A 15,062-nucleotide genomic window follows, 5' to 3' on the forward strand; every position below is an offset into this window, starting at 1 on the left:
CCAGTCTATATTTTAACCACTTGGTCAGATTTATAAACTGCTTTGAAGATGACAAATGCTACGGAGCTGTTCAGTATTACTAAATAAAATTGTGCATGGGAAAAGAACTTTTTTTGCAAGAGAGCTGAATGATGAATGGTCATATTAGCTGCTTAATCCCCACGCATGTATACATAACACACACATCCATCTGTATGTGCATGTATAGATCAGTTTAAGAGACCTCGTGTAACACACTTGCACCCTTTTTTTCTACTTTAGTAAAAATCATGCAAAAAAAAAAAGGAAGAAAAACAAACTTTCTGCTTTTTCACAAACCAGAAACAGAGCACGATGAGCGGTCAGCTTGCTTCCATTTTGCTCGACGTGTGCTTTTTGTAAGCGTCCTTCCTCTTCGCACCCCCAAAAATGATCGGTCACAGGACTGATGTACATGGCAAATGAGAAGCCTCTGCCATTCCTGTTCACAGCTTCAGCGGGATTCGCAGAAATGCGCTCAGGTTGCGGGAATGCTCTTCCAATTTATCCATCAAACTGGGTCATTTGGGATTTGACTCCCATCCTGTAAGGATCACAGAATCAATCAGGTTGGAAGAGCCCTCTGGGATCATCGAGTCCAACCGTTGCCCTGACACCACCATGGCAACTAGACCATGGCACTAAGTGCCATGTCCAGGCTTTTCTTAAACCCCTCCAGAGATGGTGACTCCACCACCTCCCTGGAATGTGACACTATTACTTGAGAAGACTGAATATTTGCTGGGTTTTGATCACCAAACAAAGAAACGAAAAAAGGCAAGTTTTAGAGGGAGATAGATAGATAGATAGATAGATAGATAGATAGATAGATAGATAGATAGATATAGAAAAATTTAAGTGTCTCTAGTGGCACCTCCTTAAACACACTGCAACAGAGTTCAAGCCATCGCCTCGATTATAAACCGGGACACATCTCTGGTGTGCAACATTGCCATCACGCGGCCATTCCAGCTCTGCAAAAATACCACCAGGGACAGAAGGAATCAGAACCTTGCCCCAAATTTGCAGCTTTTTAAATTGTCTTTAATAATATTGGCAACCTACAGGAGAACCGGTGAGGTGGTGACAACTCTCATAACATCCTTCTACAAAAGAACCCCACTCCCTTCTTCAGACCTGCTCTTTTTATGTCAGGTAGCAAACGCATTTTTTCATTTTCCAAGACACACCACGGCCACAATTATGTTGCAACGCACAGTATAGAATAAACTGAACATCAAAAATGTACAGAACCATCAAAAATGACAAATGGAGCATTCTTGACGTCAGGAAGGCAATCTATAGAAGTAATCTGAATGAGAACAGCACAATGGCCTGGGCTCAGGAAAGAGCTCCGACATAGGAAAATACGTGGAAGTTGGCATAGAGTCAGGAGGGGAAAACAAAGCAAATGAATCAAATTAGGAATTTAAGAAGAAAATGAAATACTGACAGCCAGAGGGCAAAACAACGTAGGACGCAGACTCAGGCTGCAATAAAAGATGCAGATGGAAAAGTTGTACACAGTCAGAAAAGCAGCAACAGAATTAAACGGGATCCAGGGATGCTGAGTGGCTCAGTTAGAGCAGCAGTGAAGAAAAACAATTATCTGCTTGAGTCAAAAGTTGTTCACCTACACCAAACTTGTGTCTGCACTCATCTGGAACCCTGCCCAAGCAAAGCAGGCAGGATTTTGCTTAATCCCAACCTGGCCCACTAATTGCTTGAATTACAGCCTCAGCGAGGGGGACACAGAATCACAGAATTGTCTTGGTTGGACACACAAACTTCTCAAAGAAGGGACAACCGTGCTGCCTGCGTACGAGAGCAGAAGCACAACGGGAGCTTTCTGCCCAGCCGGCACAAGCCAGATACACACAGCAATAACAATCACCTGGAAACAAATGTAGTAACACGTTGGTTGGAACAACATCCCTCTTTCAGCTGTGAAAAACCTCGTAGCAAAACAGCACGAAACGAGGAAACTTAGTAAGATAGGAAACAAATATTGACAGGCAAAGAACAGGAGCTTAACTGCCACAGGTGGCTGGCCGTACACAAGGAAATCCCATTTATTTCTCGTCTCCCAGCACCTGACACCTGTAAACACGAACAGGAGCCCGCCTGCCGTCACCATTACGGCTGGAGCAAAGCTCCCGCACTTGGGCAACATCCTTCTACAGCTGAACTGGCGAAACCAGGGAGGCAACAGGAACTTTCTTCTTCACCACCTAACTTTGAAAAGAAAGCTTGCAATATTCGCTAAAGGGAAACCCCTGAATGAATCCTAAAAAGCCAGTGAAGGAAATCAGGTAACTATCAGGGGTGTATTAGAAGGGGTGTGGTGAGCAGGTCGAGAGAGGTTCTCCTCCCCCTCTACTCTGCCCTGCTGAGGCCACATCTGGAATATTGTGTCCAGTTCTGGGCCCCTCAGTTCAAGAAGGACAGGGAACTGCTAGAGAGAGTCCAGCGCAGAGCCACGAAGGTGATTAAGGGAGTGGAACATCTCCCTTATGAGGAGAGGCTGAGGGAGCTGGGTCTCTTTAGCTTGGAAAAGGGGAGACTGAGGGGTGACCTCATTAATGTTTATAAATATGTAAAGGGCAAGTGTCATGAGGATGGAGCCAGGCTCTTCTCAGTGACATCCCTTGACAGGACAGGGGGAATGGGTGCAAGCTGGAACACAGGAGGTTCCACATAAATATGAGGAAAAACTTCTTTACGGTGAGGGTGACTGAACACTGGCACAGGCTGCCCAGAGAGGGTGTGGAGTCTCCTTCTCTGGAGACATTCAAAACCCGCCTGGACGCGTTCCTGTGTGACATGATCCAGGTAATCCTGCTCCGGCAGGGGATTGGACTGGATGATCTTTCGAGGTCCCTTCCAATCCCGAACATTCTGTGATTCTGTGATTTACTATCACCCTGAGCTGGAGCTGCTCAGATGGTAATCATACCTTTTTTTTTTGGTGGTGGTTACTTGTTTGTTTTGCCAGATTGCATAAAGCTCATCGGCTAATCAACTCCTGCAAAGCATGGCTGTGTTTATTATACAGTTTTTCCTGTCTAGTGTAAGAGGGCAGAAGCCAAAGAAATATTTTTGACTTGTGTTTTTAGGCCAGTTTGTGAAAACTAAAAATGCTCCCAGGCTGCAGGAGAGCTTTGTTCTCTGTGTCATAGACCAGGTTTCTATACGCTGCTACAAGTTTCAGGACATTTTTGAAGAGACTATCCCCTCTTATTTTTGCAGTTTAAGCGCAAAACAAATTGAAGGGTTGAATTAAAATATTCCTTCCCTTTTTTCATTCAGGACTGTCAGCTATATAGCACATAACCAGGGAGGTTTTTTGACAGAGGATGAATCCAGGAGAGAAAACAATTTTCCAAGAATATCTGACAAACCAGGGGACTGTGGTGAAGCCCTATTGCTGGCAGAGACAGAACCACATCTGTGCTAAGTGTCCCTACCACATACGGACCGGTGAAGAAGCGAGAGTCTCTTACACAGAATTTCACAGGGCCTTTGGCTTCCCATATGGATCAACAGCAACTCTCCAAAACAAACACCTTCTCTTCTACGAACTGAGGAGTTTCTCAGGCAGAGCAGTCCAAAAAGGCCACGCTACCAACTGTACTTACCGAGATAACCACCCAGAATCTCTGCTCTTTGAGGCGGGCGGTTATCTGGATGCAGTTACAGATGCCTACGAAAACATCAGACGCATCATCCTCTATTCAAATTACTCGCCTTGTAACGAGGCTTACCACTGCTGCGTAAGTAAAATCTACAGTTTCTTGCTGAGGTATCCAAAAATCACGCTCTGCTTCTATTTCTCTCAGCTTTATCACACGGAGGACGGTGTCCCCACCGCCGCATGGAACCGCCGAGCTCTGCGGAGCCTCTCCAGCCTGTGGCCTCGGGTCACTCTGCAGAGACTGCCTGGGGGCACATGGCGCTACCTCCTCTGCACTTTCGTGTACAGCATCCCAGGGCCAACTCTTTATCACCCAACTCCACCATCAAGAACCGCAGCAGATCGACAAAATCCACAGCAAATTAACAACTTAACGGGAATGGAAGCGTGCTTTAGGAAAGCCTTTCCACAAGCAGTGCAGGGAAACCCTGCTGTGCAGCAGAACATAAAGACCTTTTCTTCTCCTAGCCCAGCCTCCCAACAGCCTTTCCAGGTGATGAAAGGCAGTCTGCTACCTCCCATGTCTCAAAGCCACTTGGTGCTTTTGCCAGGCATGTTTCTGCCCTTTCAGAGGGAACATCTATACCCCAGACCTAAAAATATCGTAAGGCATTTAAAAATGCCAGAGGAAGAATTCAATGAAACTCATAATTCTGAAGTGCTTCCAAGCGGCAAACACCTACTCTGAAGATGATACAAACCAAACTGCTTTCAGGCCATAAAGCTGATACCACAGATGGCAAAAAAAAACCACCAGTAAAGTCACCTCCTACAAAAGTTAGCCCACAGAATAACTGCAGATCTCAAATAACTGATTATGCAGATAACATGCTTTTATTTTAGTCCTATACCTTTCAAGCCTAGCAGTAAAACCAAAACCTCAGCATCTTCTGATTACCTCCTGAGGTTAATTTATTTGTTGCCCTTAAGCCAATTTCTACCAGAAAAATGTGAACGGCCCATGAGCTACAACTGCAACCACAGCTGGATTGTACTTTCCCATCTGAGGCAACTTTGGTGGAACACACGACATACAGCCTAAATTCCTCCTCTATCAAGAAGGTGGTTCTGCAGGTAAGGCTGGTATATGAATAAGGGTTTTGCACCAGCTGTTTCCTTAGTAATAGGGAGTTTTAGACACACATATATATGTATTCTTTTTTCCCTAGGGCTGTTGCTTTCCGTTAACAGAAACCTCACAAAGATGTGTCATTTTATTATTTGTGAGAAATATCTAATAGGATAATACAGAAAACTGAGGAGAAGGACTTGGGGGTGATGGTTAACAAGAAGCTCACCATGAGCTGGCAATGTGCACTGGCAGCCCAGAAAGCCAACCGTGTCCTGGGCTGCATCCCCAGCAGCGTGGCCAGCAGGGCGAGGGAGGGGATTCTGCCCCTCTGCTCCGCTCTCGGGAGACCCCCCCTGCAGTGCTGCGTCCAGCTCTGGGGGCACCAACAGAAGAAGGACACGGAGCTGTTGGAGCGAGTCCAGAGGAGGCCACGGAGATGCTCAGAGGGCTGGAGCACCTCTGCTATAGAGAGAGCTGGGGCTGTTCAGCCTGGAGAAGAGAAGGCTCCAGGGAGACCTTCTAGCACCTTCCAGCACCTGAAGGGGCTACAGGAAAGTGGGAGAGGGACTTTTGACAAGGCCATGGAATGATAGAACGAGGGGGAATGGTTTTAAACTGAAAGAGGGAAGATTTAGATGAGGTATGAGGAAGAAATTCTTTGCTGTGAGGGTGGTGAGACCCTGGCCCAGGTTGCCCAGAGCAGCTGTGGCTGCCCCCTCCCTGGCAGTGTTCAAGGCCAGGTTGGATGGGGCTTGGAGCAACCTGGTCTAGTGGAAGGTGTCCCTGCCCATGGCAGGGGGGTTGGAACTAGATGATCTTTAAGGTCCCTGCCAACCCAAACCATTCTATGATTCTATGATAACACAGATCTACACAGTCCAAGAATAACTGGAAAAGGGAAAAAAAAGATCCTGTCATTTAGAGCAGTGTTTTCACTTTGTGATGCAATGCATTTGTTATTATACTAAAGGTTTTAAAGAACGGGGCAACTGAGGAACATGTTGTTCCCCAGCAAACAGGGGTTCCTTCCCAGGTAACGTTACGGATGAACACGAATTAACGCACTGGCTAATTTTGTGGAAGTCAGTGCTCCTGCTCCTTTTTTAATTCTTTTTGTGGTCACAGCTATTATGCAGCTGAGTTAAAAAAAAAAGAGGCTGCTTCCCAGTGTGCCCTTAACCACCCTTCACTTGGGAAGGGAGCCTCTTGTGATGCAAGAGGGAGGAACGTGCTGAAACCCACCTGATCCCTTACTTGTACACGGCCTAGGAGCTCTTTTAGAAAAGTTTTCTTAACTTAAACCACACTAACTCCACACTTTATAATAAAATGTGAACTAACGCAACCACAAGAAGCGGCCTGCGCGGTAGTAGAGGGGTGATTAACTTACCAAGAAACACAAAGCCAACGCTATTTTTTAACTCTTCAAAAAGAAAAAAAGCGACGTTGGAGCTTGCGCCTCCCCTACCACCAAGATGAGGGTCCAGCCCTGTCCGTGAGGCACGGGGCGCACCTTACGTGGTTGTGCGGCCCGCAGAAGGCGGGCGGCTGGCTCCTGCCTTGCCTATACCGGCCTGAAAAACGAAGGGAAGCCGATCCCGAGCGCTATCGCGACCTGTCGCCGCGCGCCTGTCACGGCCCCTCACGGCCGCCCTCTGCCCGCCCGCCCTTAACGTCGCGTGCTGGGGAGTGAGGGAGGCGGCCCGCCCCTCGGCGGCTGACCAATGGCAGCGCGCCGCCCGACGCGTGCGCGCCTGGGTGGGGCCGGGCGGGCGGGAGCGGCGCGCGCATGCGCGGGGCGGCGGCGGCGGTGAGGGCGGGCGGCGGCGGCGGCGGCGAGGGGGAAGGATGGCGAAGCACACGGTGTCGTCGGCGCGGTTCCGCCGGGTGGATGTGGACGAGTACGACGAGAACAAGTTCGTGGATGAGGAGGACGGAGGAGACGGGCAAGCGGGGCCCGATGAGGGCGAGGTGGATTCGTGCTTACGGCAATATCCTTCCGCTACCGGGCGGGGAAAAAGGCCCGGCAGGAGCGGCGGCGGGGCGGGGGAGGGCGGGGAGCGGCGGCCGCTGCCGGGGCTGCCTTTTATGGGAACATCCGTGCCCGGAGCTCCCGGTGAGGGCCGGAGAGGAGAGCGGGAAGGGGGCCGAGGGGCGGCCGGGGCTGGCAGGGAAGAAGAGGCCCGGGGCTGACAGGGGGAAGGCGGGGCTGACAGGGGGGAAGGAGGCCGGGGCTGACGCGGGGTGGGGGGAAGGAGGCCCAGGGCTACACAGGAGGGGAAGGAGGCCCGGGGCTGACGGGGGGGTAAGGAGGCCCGGGGCTGACAAGAGGGGAAGGAGGCCCGGGGCTGTCAGGGGGAAGACGGGCCCCGCTTCCTCCCCCCTCGCGGTGTCCCGTCCCTGTTGTGCCTGGGAGGTGTCCTGAGGGTTTGGGAAGACGGGTGGAGGAAGAGGGTTTCCTGTGGGGGGAAAGGAGAGCTCCGTGTGCCTGCTCCCACTGCCGGCTTCCCCAGCTGGGGGGCTCGGAGTAGCTCTTCCCCGCCCCGCTGCCCCAGCCACTGCCGGGTCTGTGCCCCAGCAGCTGTGCCAAGCTGAGGCCTGTTCTTGAGGGCTACAAATTGCAGAAGTGATGGAGAATAATTTCTTTTACTTGGATCCTCATTCAACAAAAGGCCTAAAAATTATTCTCCAATAGTGGAACTGTACAGCTTCGTGTTGGGGCTGCTTCTTCCTCAAATGACCTAATAATTGCTACGTTAGCACAGATTAGAGTGTATCTGTTGAGGGAAGCATTGCATCCACTGAACCTTAAGTATTTTCAGTCGTGCACAAACCAGCTACAAGTGTCGCTGTCCTGGAGCTGGTTGTGTTGCTTTCCACGTACTTGGTGTCTGGTCCTTAACCCTCTGGTACAGGGAACATGATGGCTGCACTACAGGCGGCTCTGAAGAACCCTCCTATCAACACAAAGAACCAGGCAGTGAAGGTGAAAATAGTAACTAACTAACTCACTCTTGGGTTACTCCTTAAAAATCCTTTCCTGTTTCTATAACCCCTACTCCACCAACCCTGCGAGGTGTGCTTTGAGGAAGCCAAGGAAGCTGCTTTTAGGGTATTCCCTGATGTCGAAACATCCGTGACCTCTGTTGATCTAATCTCATTCAGAATACCATAGCTCAGTTGTCATCTGTCCACGTACCTTTAACTCGGTGCTAGATCAGGTTTTGTGTGTTCTCCTTCATGCTGTGGTTGTATATTGTGTGTCCTGGCTAACTCCAGGCATCACCAGGTGCCTGTGCCTGATCCAGACCTGGCAGCAGCACATAGATGTGTGAACGATCAAGGAACCACAACTGCAGCAGTCACCTCTGACTGAGGAAACGCTGCTAGCGCAGCCAGACCGTGAACCTACAAAAAAAAAAAGGAAGAACTGATGGTTACCACATCCAATCAAAATTAAGCTGTTAAAAACCTCAGAACACGCAAGCACTCCCCCTGTGACAGAACGTAGGAGCCTGCTGCATGCATATATTTCTGAATCTCCCCAGAATAAACCTCTAATGGCTCAGTGGTGAGAGGAAGAGGCAGATAAGACCTGGAAGTGCCCAGCTGGTGAGCGTCTGCAGAGGTCTGTTCTCCCTGCTCGAGGGGAGTCCCACAGGCACGTTTCTGTGCTGCTCACCAGGCCACCGGGGGAAACTTTTTTCACTGAGCCCCAGCCCTTTCCTGAGGGGTTTCACAGGGTTTTGAGATCCAGCTGGTGTCACAGATAGTGCTGTATAAAAGACTGAACAGCTTTGTCCTCACATTAACGACTTGTTTCCATTAGATCCCTATTGATATATTTAAGAACACACTTTGAGGGCAGTGGAACTGGAGAGGACAGAGTGAATTTTCACGTTTGGCGTCATTTTTAGTTGATCTGCTGGAACTTTTAGGGCTTTACTTATAGTTCTTCACATGAGAAGTCTCGCTATGGGATATTAAATTGAACAAGAAAACTAACATCCATAATTTCTGAAGGAGGAAGCTGCTTGACTTACTTGTATGATGGAATTATTCAAAAGTCCAACAAACCCAAGACCTTTTTCTTCATCCGCTCTCAGGTAGTGACGGATGAGCAGGAGGAGCTGCCTTTTGCTGAGTACATGGCTAATCTGCCGCTGTAATCATGCCACGCACATTCCTGGGCCTGAAGTGACATCCAGATCAACATGCAAATGGTTATTAATGCAAAATATTAATGCTGGCAGTTTGCATCCTGCGTGCCTGGGACAGAAGATGGCTGTATTGAAAATAGGTGGCTTCCAGCAGTCACCTCTTCCAGGCTGGCCCATGGCATTTCCATGGAATATAATAGTTTCTCATTACACACTGCAAAGGCTCTGGTGGCAAGGGAGGCCAGTTGAGTCCTTAATTCCTATAATTCCTTTGGAACTTGCCAGCCCTTGAGTTTTGATATAAAAGATTATTATTTAGCTGTAATCTCGTCGAATAGGTGGAGAGCTGCAAACACAAGCAGGGAGGCAGGAAACCTATAGCAGGACAAACACAAACTCTTTTACCTGTTTATCAGTGGGAGGACACCTCTGTTATACGTTATTATCACAAGCTCTATTCCCAAACTACCCTATTCAAACTTATTTTAGAATTGTTAAAAGAGGAAAAAAATGGTAGTGAGTAATATTTGAACGCACCTTATATGAGGATGAAAGTATCTCTGCCTTCCTTATTGACAGGATCGCGCCGAAAGTATCGTCCTGAAGGTCCTCATCTCTTTCAAAGCCAATGATATTGAGAAGGCGGTGCAGGCGCTGGACAAGAACGGTGTTGACCTGCTGATGAAGTACATCTACAAAGGCTTTGAGAGCCCCTCCGACAACAGCAGCGCTGTGCTGCTGCAGTGGCACGAGAAGGTGCGTCTGTAGGGCACGCTGTCACCTGGGTTAGCTGTGGTGGTCGGTTTTTGGGTCCGAGGCACGCTCACGGAGTCTGGGAAGAGCTGCCTTTCTGTCTGGTAAAACTGGAGTGCCATATCTCACGCTGTGAGGAGGGAGCTGGCCTGCGAGCTCACAGCAGAGTTACGTCTTGTACCTGCTTCTTCCGATTCCCTGGGTAAAGATTCTGCAGTTAAAATTTGAGAAGAGGCAAACAAAATGGTTTGATCCAATGATTCAAGCAGAGGGAAGTAGAATTTCCTTCCTAGAGGGAAGAAAAATTTGCAACTGGGTTAATGCAGGGAAATAAAAGCTTGTTAAATAGCAGTCTTGCAAGTGAAAGCCATCATCCTTCCCTGTTTCCCCAGTGCCAGCGTTCCACTCTTAGTGTGAAGGGCAGGGAGATGCTAATTTGAAATACAGTCTGATTACTTTTCCCCAGCAGCCATTTCAGCGTGTAGCCACCTTGACCCGGTGCTAACTGCCGTGTTTCTCTTTTCAGGCCCTGGCTGCTGGAGGCGTAGGGTCCATCGTCCGCGTTTTGACTGCCAGGAAAACGGTTTAAATCCAGCAGCGAGCGGCTGTCTGCCATCCACGGCGTGGGAAATGCTGGTACAAAACCCAACCAACCAAATGCCATCGCTGCCCCGTGGGCAGCGCCTGTCTCTCGGCTTGCCTTCTCGCTGCTTCTTTCATACCTGACAGATAATGCGTATCGTGATCTCTTTTTTTTTGTTCAATTCTGGAAAATTATGAAGGTGCAATTTTATTTCTAACAGGAATATTTGGTACTCGAGAACATTTCAGTGACACGTATGGTGACATACACAACTTCATGTTGAGGATGATTTGCGTTTGTGTAGAATTATGGCAGATGTGGACCTGCCTTTCCGAGCAAATGCTGAGGGACTTAGGGCAATGTCTTAATTCTTTTCGCTAGCCAAGCAAGTGTTTTGATGTAAAAAATTCTATATTTGAGACGTGGGGCAGCTATTAATATAGGTAACTGGACCATGGTTCCTTTGGTCAACCTCTGAACCTACAGCCGTGACTAGGACAGAAAGCAAAGGCTCCCTTCTGACCCCGATTATCATTCCAGGGAGCTGAGTATTTTCCTTAACCTCACATCTCACGACCTGTTCTGGTTCCTTGTGATCGGTCAAACGCTGGGTCCGCAGCGGGAAGGGCACAACGGGATGAAGTTGTCCATCATGCAGCTTGGAGGGTAGAATTTAAAAGGTTAATGGTCCATTTATGCTGGAGCCCAGCCCAGTGAACTCTTCATTTTCACAGAATCACAGACTGGTTAAGGGTTGGAAGGCACCTCTGGAGATCACCCAGTCCAACCACCTCCCCAAGCAGGGTCACCCAGAGCACGTTGCACAGGGTCGTGTCCAGGCGGGTTTGAATATCTCCAGGGAAGGAGACTCCCCACCCTCCCTGGGCAGCCTGTGCCAGGGCTCTGGCACCCTCACAGTAAAGTTCCTCCTCATTTTCAGCTGGAACTTCCCCTGTTTCAGTTTGTGCCCGTTGCCCCTTGTCCTGTCACTGGGCACCACTGAGAAGAGTCTGGCCCCATCCTCTTGACACCCACCCCTAAGGTATTTGTGAGCATTGATGAGATCCCCCCTCAGTCTGCTTTTCTCCAGGCTGAACAGCCCCAGCTCCCTCAGCCTCTCCTCATAGCAGAGATGCTCCAGCCCTCTGACCATCTCCGTACCCCCTCCAGTAGTTCCTTGTCTGTCTTGAACTGGGGGGCCCAGAACTGCACACAGTTATTCCAGGTGTGGCCTCACCAGGGCAGTGTAGAGGGGGAGGAGAACCTCCCTCGACCTGCTGCCCACACTCTTCCTAACGCACCCCCCGACACCATTGGCCTTCCTGGCCCCAAGGGCACATTGTTGGCTCATGGGAACTTGTTGTTCCCCAGAACTCCCAGCTCTTTCGCAGAGCTGCTTTCCAGCAGGTCACCCCCAGCCTGTACTGGTGCATGGGGTTATTCCTCCCGAGGTGCAGGACCCTACACTTGCCTTTGTTGAACTCCATGAGGTTCCTCTCCCCCAGCTCTCCAGCCTGTCCAGGTCTCTCTGAATGGCGGCACGGCCTGCCGGGCTATCGGCCACTCCTCTCAGCTTTGTGTCATCAGCAAACTTGCTGAGGGTACCCTCAGCCCCTTTGTCCAGGTCATTGATGAATAAGTTGAACAGGACCAGACCCAGTACTGACCCTGGGGAACACCATTAGCCACAGGCCTCCAGCTAGACTGAGCACCACTGATCACAACCCTCTGAGCTCTGTTGTTCAGCCAGTTCTCGATCCACCTCATTTAATTCCAAGCAGGCCTTGGCCTTCCTTGTCGCCTCCCTGCATTCTCTGACAACCTTCCTGTATTCCTCCCAAGTATCCTGTCCCTTTTTCCACATTCTGTAGACTTCCTTCTTCCATTTCAGTTTTCTCAGCAGCTCTTTGCTCGTCCATGCAGGTCTCCTGCCCCCTTTGCTCGATTTCTTACTCATAGGGATGCACCGATCTTGAGCTTGGAGGAAGTGATGTTTGAATATTGACCCGCTCTCATGGACCCCCTGCCCTCTAGAGCCCTAACCCATGGGATACCCGCAAGGAGGTCCTTGAAGAGGCCAAAGTCAGCTCTCCTGAAGGCCAGGGTTGTGGTCCTACTTATTGCCCTGCTTGCTCCATGCAGAATCCTGAACTCTAGCATCTTGTGGTCGCTACAACCCAGGCTACCCCCAGCTTTCGCATCTCCAACCAGACCTTCGTCATATGTTAGCCTGCCCCTTAATTCTTACCCATAGGCTCTCTACTTGTTCTTCATCCTTCCCTAGGCTCAGCTCGAAACATTCCAGTTGCTCTCTCACATGAGGGGCAACTCCTCCTCCTCGCCTTGCTGACCTGTCCTTCCTAAAAAGTACATACCCATGGAGGGTGGAGACTGAAGCGGAGTCTTGCTTTTGTGGGTCACCAGGGTCCAAGGAGCCTCTTCCTTAGTGGTGTCTTCTAAGGGGGCATGGTGCTGATACCACCTATCTATCCCTGCCTCAGCTCCTCTAATACGTGCAGCCTTCTGTTCCCTTCAACTCAGCCACTTCATATAACAGACCATCAACGCGTGCACACCTTGAGCAGACACTCACCTTTCCACCGGGGGAAGGGCTGGGGCACCACCTCTACTGGAGTCTCTTTCCTTACTGGCTCCATCTGGGTGAAAGCATCAGACTTCCCAGGGCCCTTCTCTGCAGAAGCGCTGGGTTTGGCTCCGAGGCGAGTGCACACCATGATGGCAGGGGCCTGGAGCACCTGCCTGGGATGGGGACCCACAGGGGGTTTGCAGGGCCCTTCTTGGCCGCATGAACCGCCGCGCCCCGCTCCTGTCACCCTGCTCCCCAGAGGCCCTTCAGATCCCCCGCGGTGCCTCCGCCTACGCCCCCTCCTCGCCTCATTCGCTGCCGGGAGCTTCCGGGTCCAGCCGGGACTCGGGGCCGCTGCTCGGGTGGCCCTGGGTGTGGAAAGCCCCCAGTGCAGCCCGATCTCACCCTCGCCCCGCACTCACCTCAGCCGCTGTCGCCGGTAGGGTTTGCTCTTTTGGGGAGCAAAGATCCTGAAGAGAAGAAGAAAAAGCAGCTTTCACACAGCAAATGCCATTTCAGTGACTTGGAAGTGATCTGATTGTATCCAGCACAGCAGAGTGGCTGCCTGGGGTAAGCTGAGACACTCCCACTGCCATCCCCGCCCTCCTTGCAAAGCTCCCGCATTGTTTTCTGCATCTATAGGGTCTTAAAGGACACCAGACAAGTCCACAATCCTGTTGCATCGTGCCACAGCATCTTAGTGGGTGAAATCGGGTTCCAAAATAAAGAGGAGTACTTCTAAAAGGATTAGGAAAGCCCAGGGCATCCCAGACCACAGATCACCCGTGAAGGTTTCGGGCCAGGCCTAACTACATGTTTTACATTCACCATTTTACTGCAGTTCGGTTGTGTAAAACTGTTGGGGAACTTGTGAAATCTTTGCTGTTTTTTGATATCTGCTTTTTTTGTAATAATAATAAAGACCAGAGAATAAATCCTCACGGAATATTTACTCGCTGTCTGAAATGCCTTGAAGGTAACTGTTTGGCTGACTGTTTTCAGCAGGCTGCTGTTCAAGGATGGGCAAGAGTTAAAAACCAAGCCCTAAAACTTCTCCCCTCTATTATTTTTCTTGGTAGCCTTGCTGGTTTATTTGTACCTGTACGTAAGGGCGATACGTGCGCAGCTCCATCCGACTAGAAAACCTGGGATTATTTCAGTGAGGTATTTAAACAAGAAGAAATGTTCCAAACCAGGACTCCTGGCGATGTCTCTGCCTATGCTAAAATTGTAGCTAGAGAGTGAAATTGTCACAACCATTAACGTCAGCTGCTTTCTCAAGATCAAAAGGAGAAGGGCAACGGCCTAGTGTGTGGTTGTGTGGAGCAACGCTCCTCATTTCACCACTGGGCTTCTGTTTGTCTCTCTGCCTGCCCCAGCTCCAAGAGATTAAACATTTAATGGTTGGTTTAAATAATTTAAGCACAGATACAGTCCTGGGCTTGTCTTGTGGGTGGGATGACCGTGTGTGCCTACATCATCACTGATGGCACACGTGCTCAGCTTGAACTTCTGCAGGCCCTGAGCACACAGAAACCTGGGGTTGAGCGCTCCGATGTCTGAGAGACATCTCCTGTTCACAGAATCACAGAATCAATGAGGTTGGAAGAGACCTCTGGGATCATCAAGTCCAACCATTGCCCTGACACAACCATGTCAACTAGACCATGGCACTAAGTGCCATGTCCAGTCTGTTCTTAAAACATATCCAGAGGTGGTGACTCCACCACCTCCCTGGGCAGCCCCTTCCAATGGCTAATGACCCTTGCTGAGAAGAAATGCTTCCTAATGTCCAACCTGACCCTCCCCTGGCGAAGCTTGAGGCTGTGTCCTCTTGTCCTATCGCTAGTTGCCTGGGAGAAGAGGCCGACTCCCACTGCGCTACAACCTCCCTTCAGGTAGTTGTAGACTGCACTAAGGTCACCTCTGAGCCTCCTCTTCTCCAGGCTAAACAACTCCAGCTCCCTCAGCCGTTCCTCGTAGGTCAGAGAGGAATGTAGGTTCGTTACCCAAGTCATCGCTTTGCAAAAGCTGGAGCAGCTGCGCCTTTCTGCGCAGGGCAGCAGAGCCCTGTCACCCAGCCTGTCTCACCCCACGAGGGGCACAGTGCCCCATGTCCTCAGGGCCTCAACACAGCCAGCAACAAGCATGGTTACCCTCAACCATTTGATGCCCTCCCTACCTTCCTTCCTAGG

At 50.2% G+C, this 15,062-nt stretch overlaps 2 protein-coding genes across 2 annotated transcripts; both read left to right on the plus strand.

The window, feature by feature from the left end:
- Nucleotides 1-3,374: 3,374 nt before the first annotated feature.
- On the plus strand, nucleotides 3,375-4,400 carry APOBEC4 (apolipoprotein B mRNA editing enzyme catalytic polypeptide like 4). The gene has a single exon (XM_068416741.1). It carries the CDS (start codon nucleotides 3,375-3,377, stop codon nucleotides 4,398-4,400), a length of 1,026 nt encoding a protein of 341 aa, XP_068272842.1.
- Nucleotides 4,401-6,603: 2,203 nt separating this feature from the next.
- Nucleotides 6,604-13,819, plus strand: ARPC5 (actin related protein 2/3 complex subunit 5). The gene is made up of 4 exons (XM_068416858.1): nucleotides 6,604-6,775; nucleotides 7,698-7,770; nucleotides 9,524-9,700; nucleotides 10,224-13,819. Exons 1-4 carry the CDS (start codon nucleotides 6,633-6,635, stop codon nucleotides 10,284-10,286), a joined length of 456 nt encoding a protein of 151 aa, XP_068272959.1. The 5' UTR covers nucleotides 6,604-6,632; the 3' UTR covers nucleotides 10,287-13,819.
- The last annotated feature ends 1,243 nt before the right edge of the window (nucleotides 13,820-15,062 follow it).

Source organism: Nyctibius grandis, chromosome 21 (assembly GCF_013368605.1).
Source record: "Nyctibius grandis isolate bNycGra1 chromosome 21, bNycGra1.pri, whole genome shotgun sequence".
Classification (NCBI taxonomy): Eukaryota; Metazoa; Chordata; class Aves; order Nyctibiiformes; family Nyctibiidae; genus Nyctibius; species Nyctibius grandis.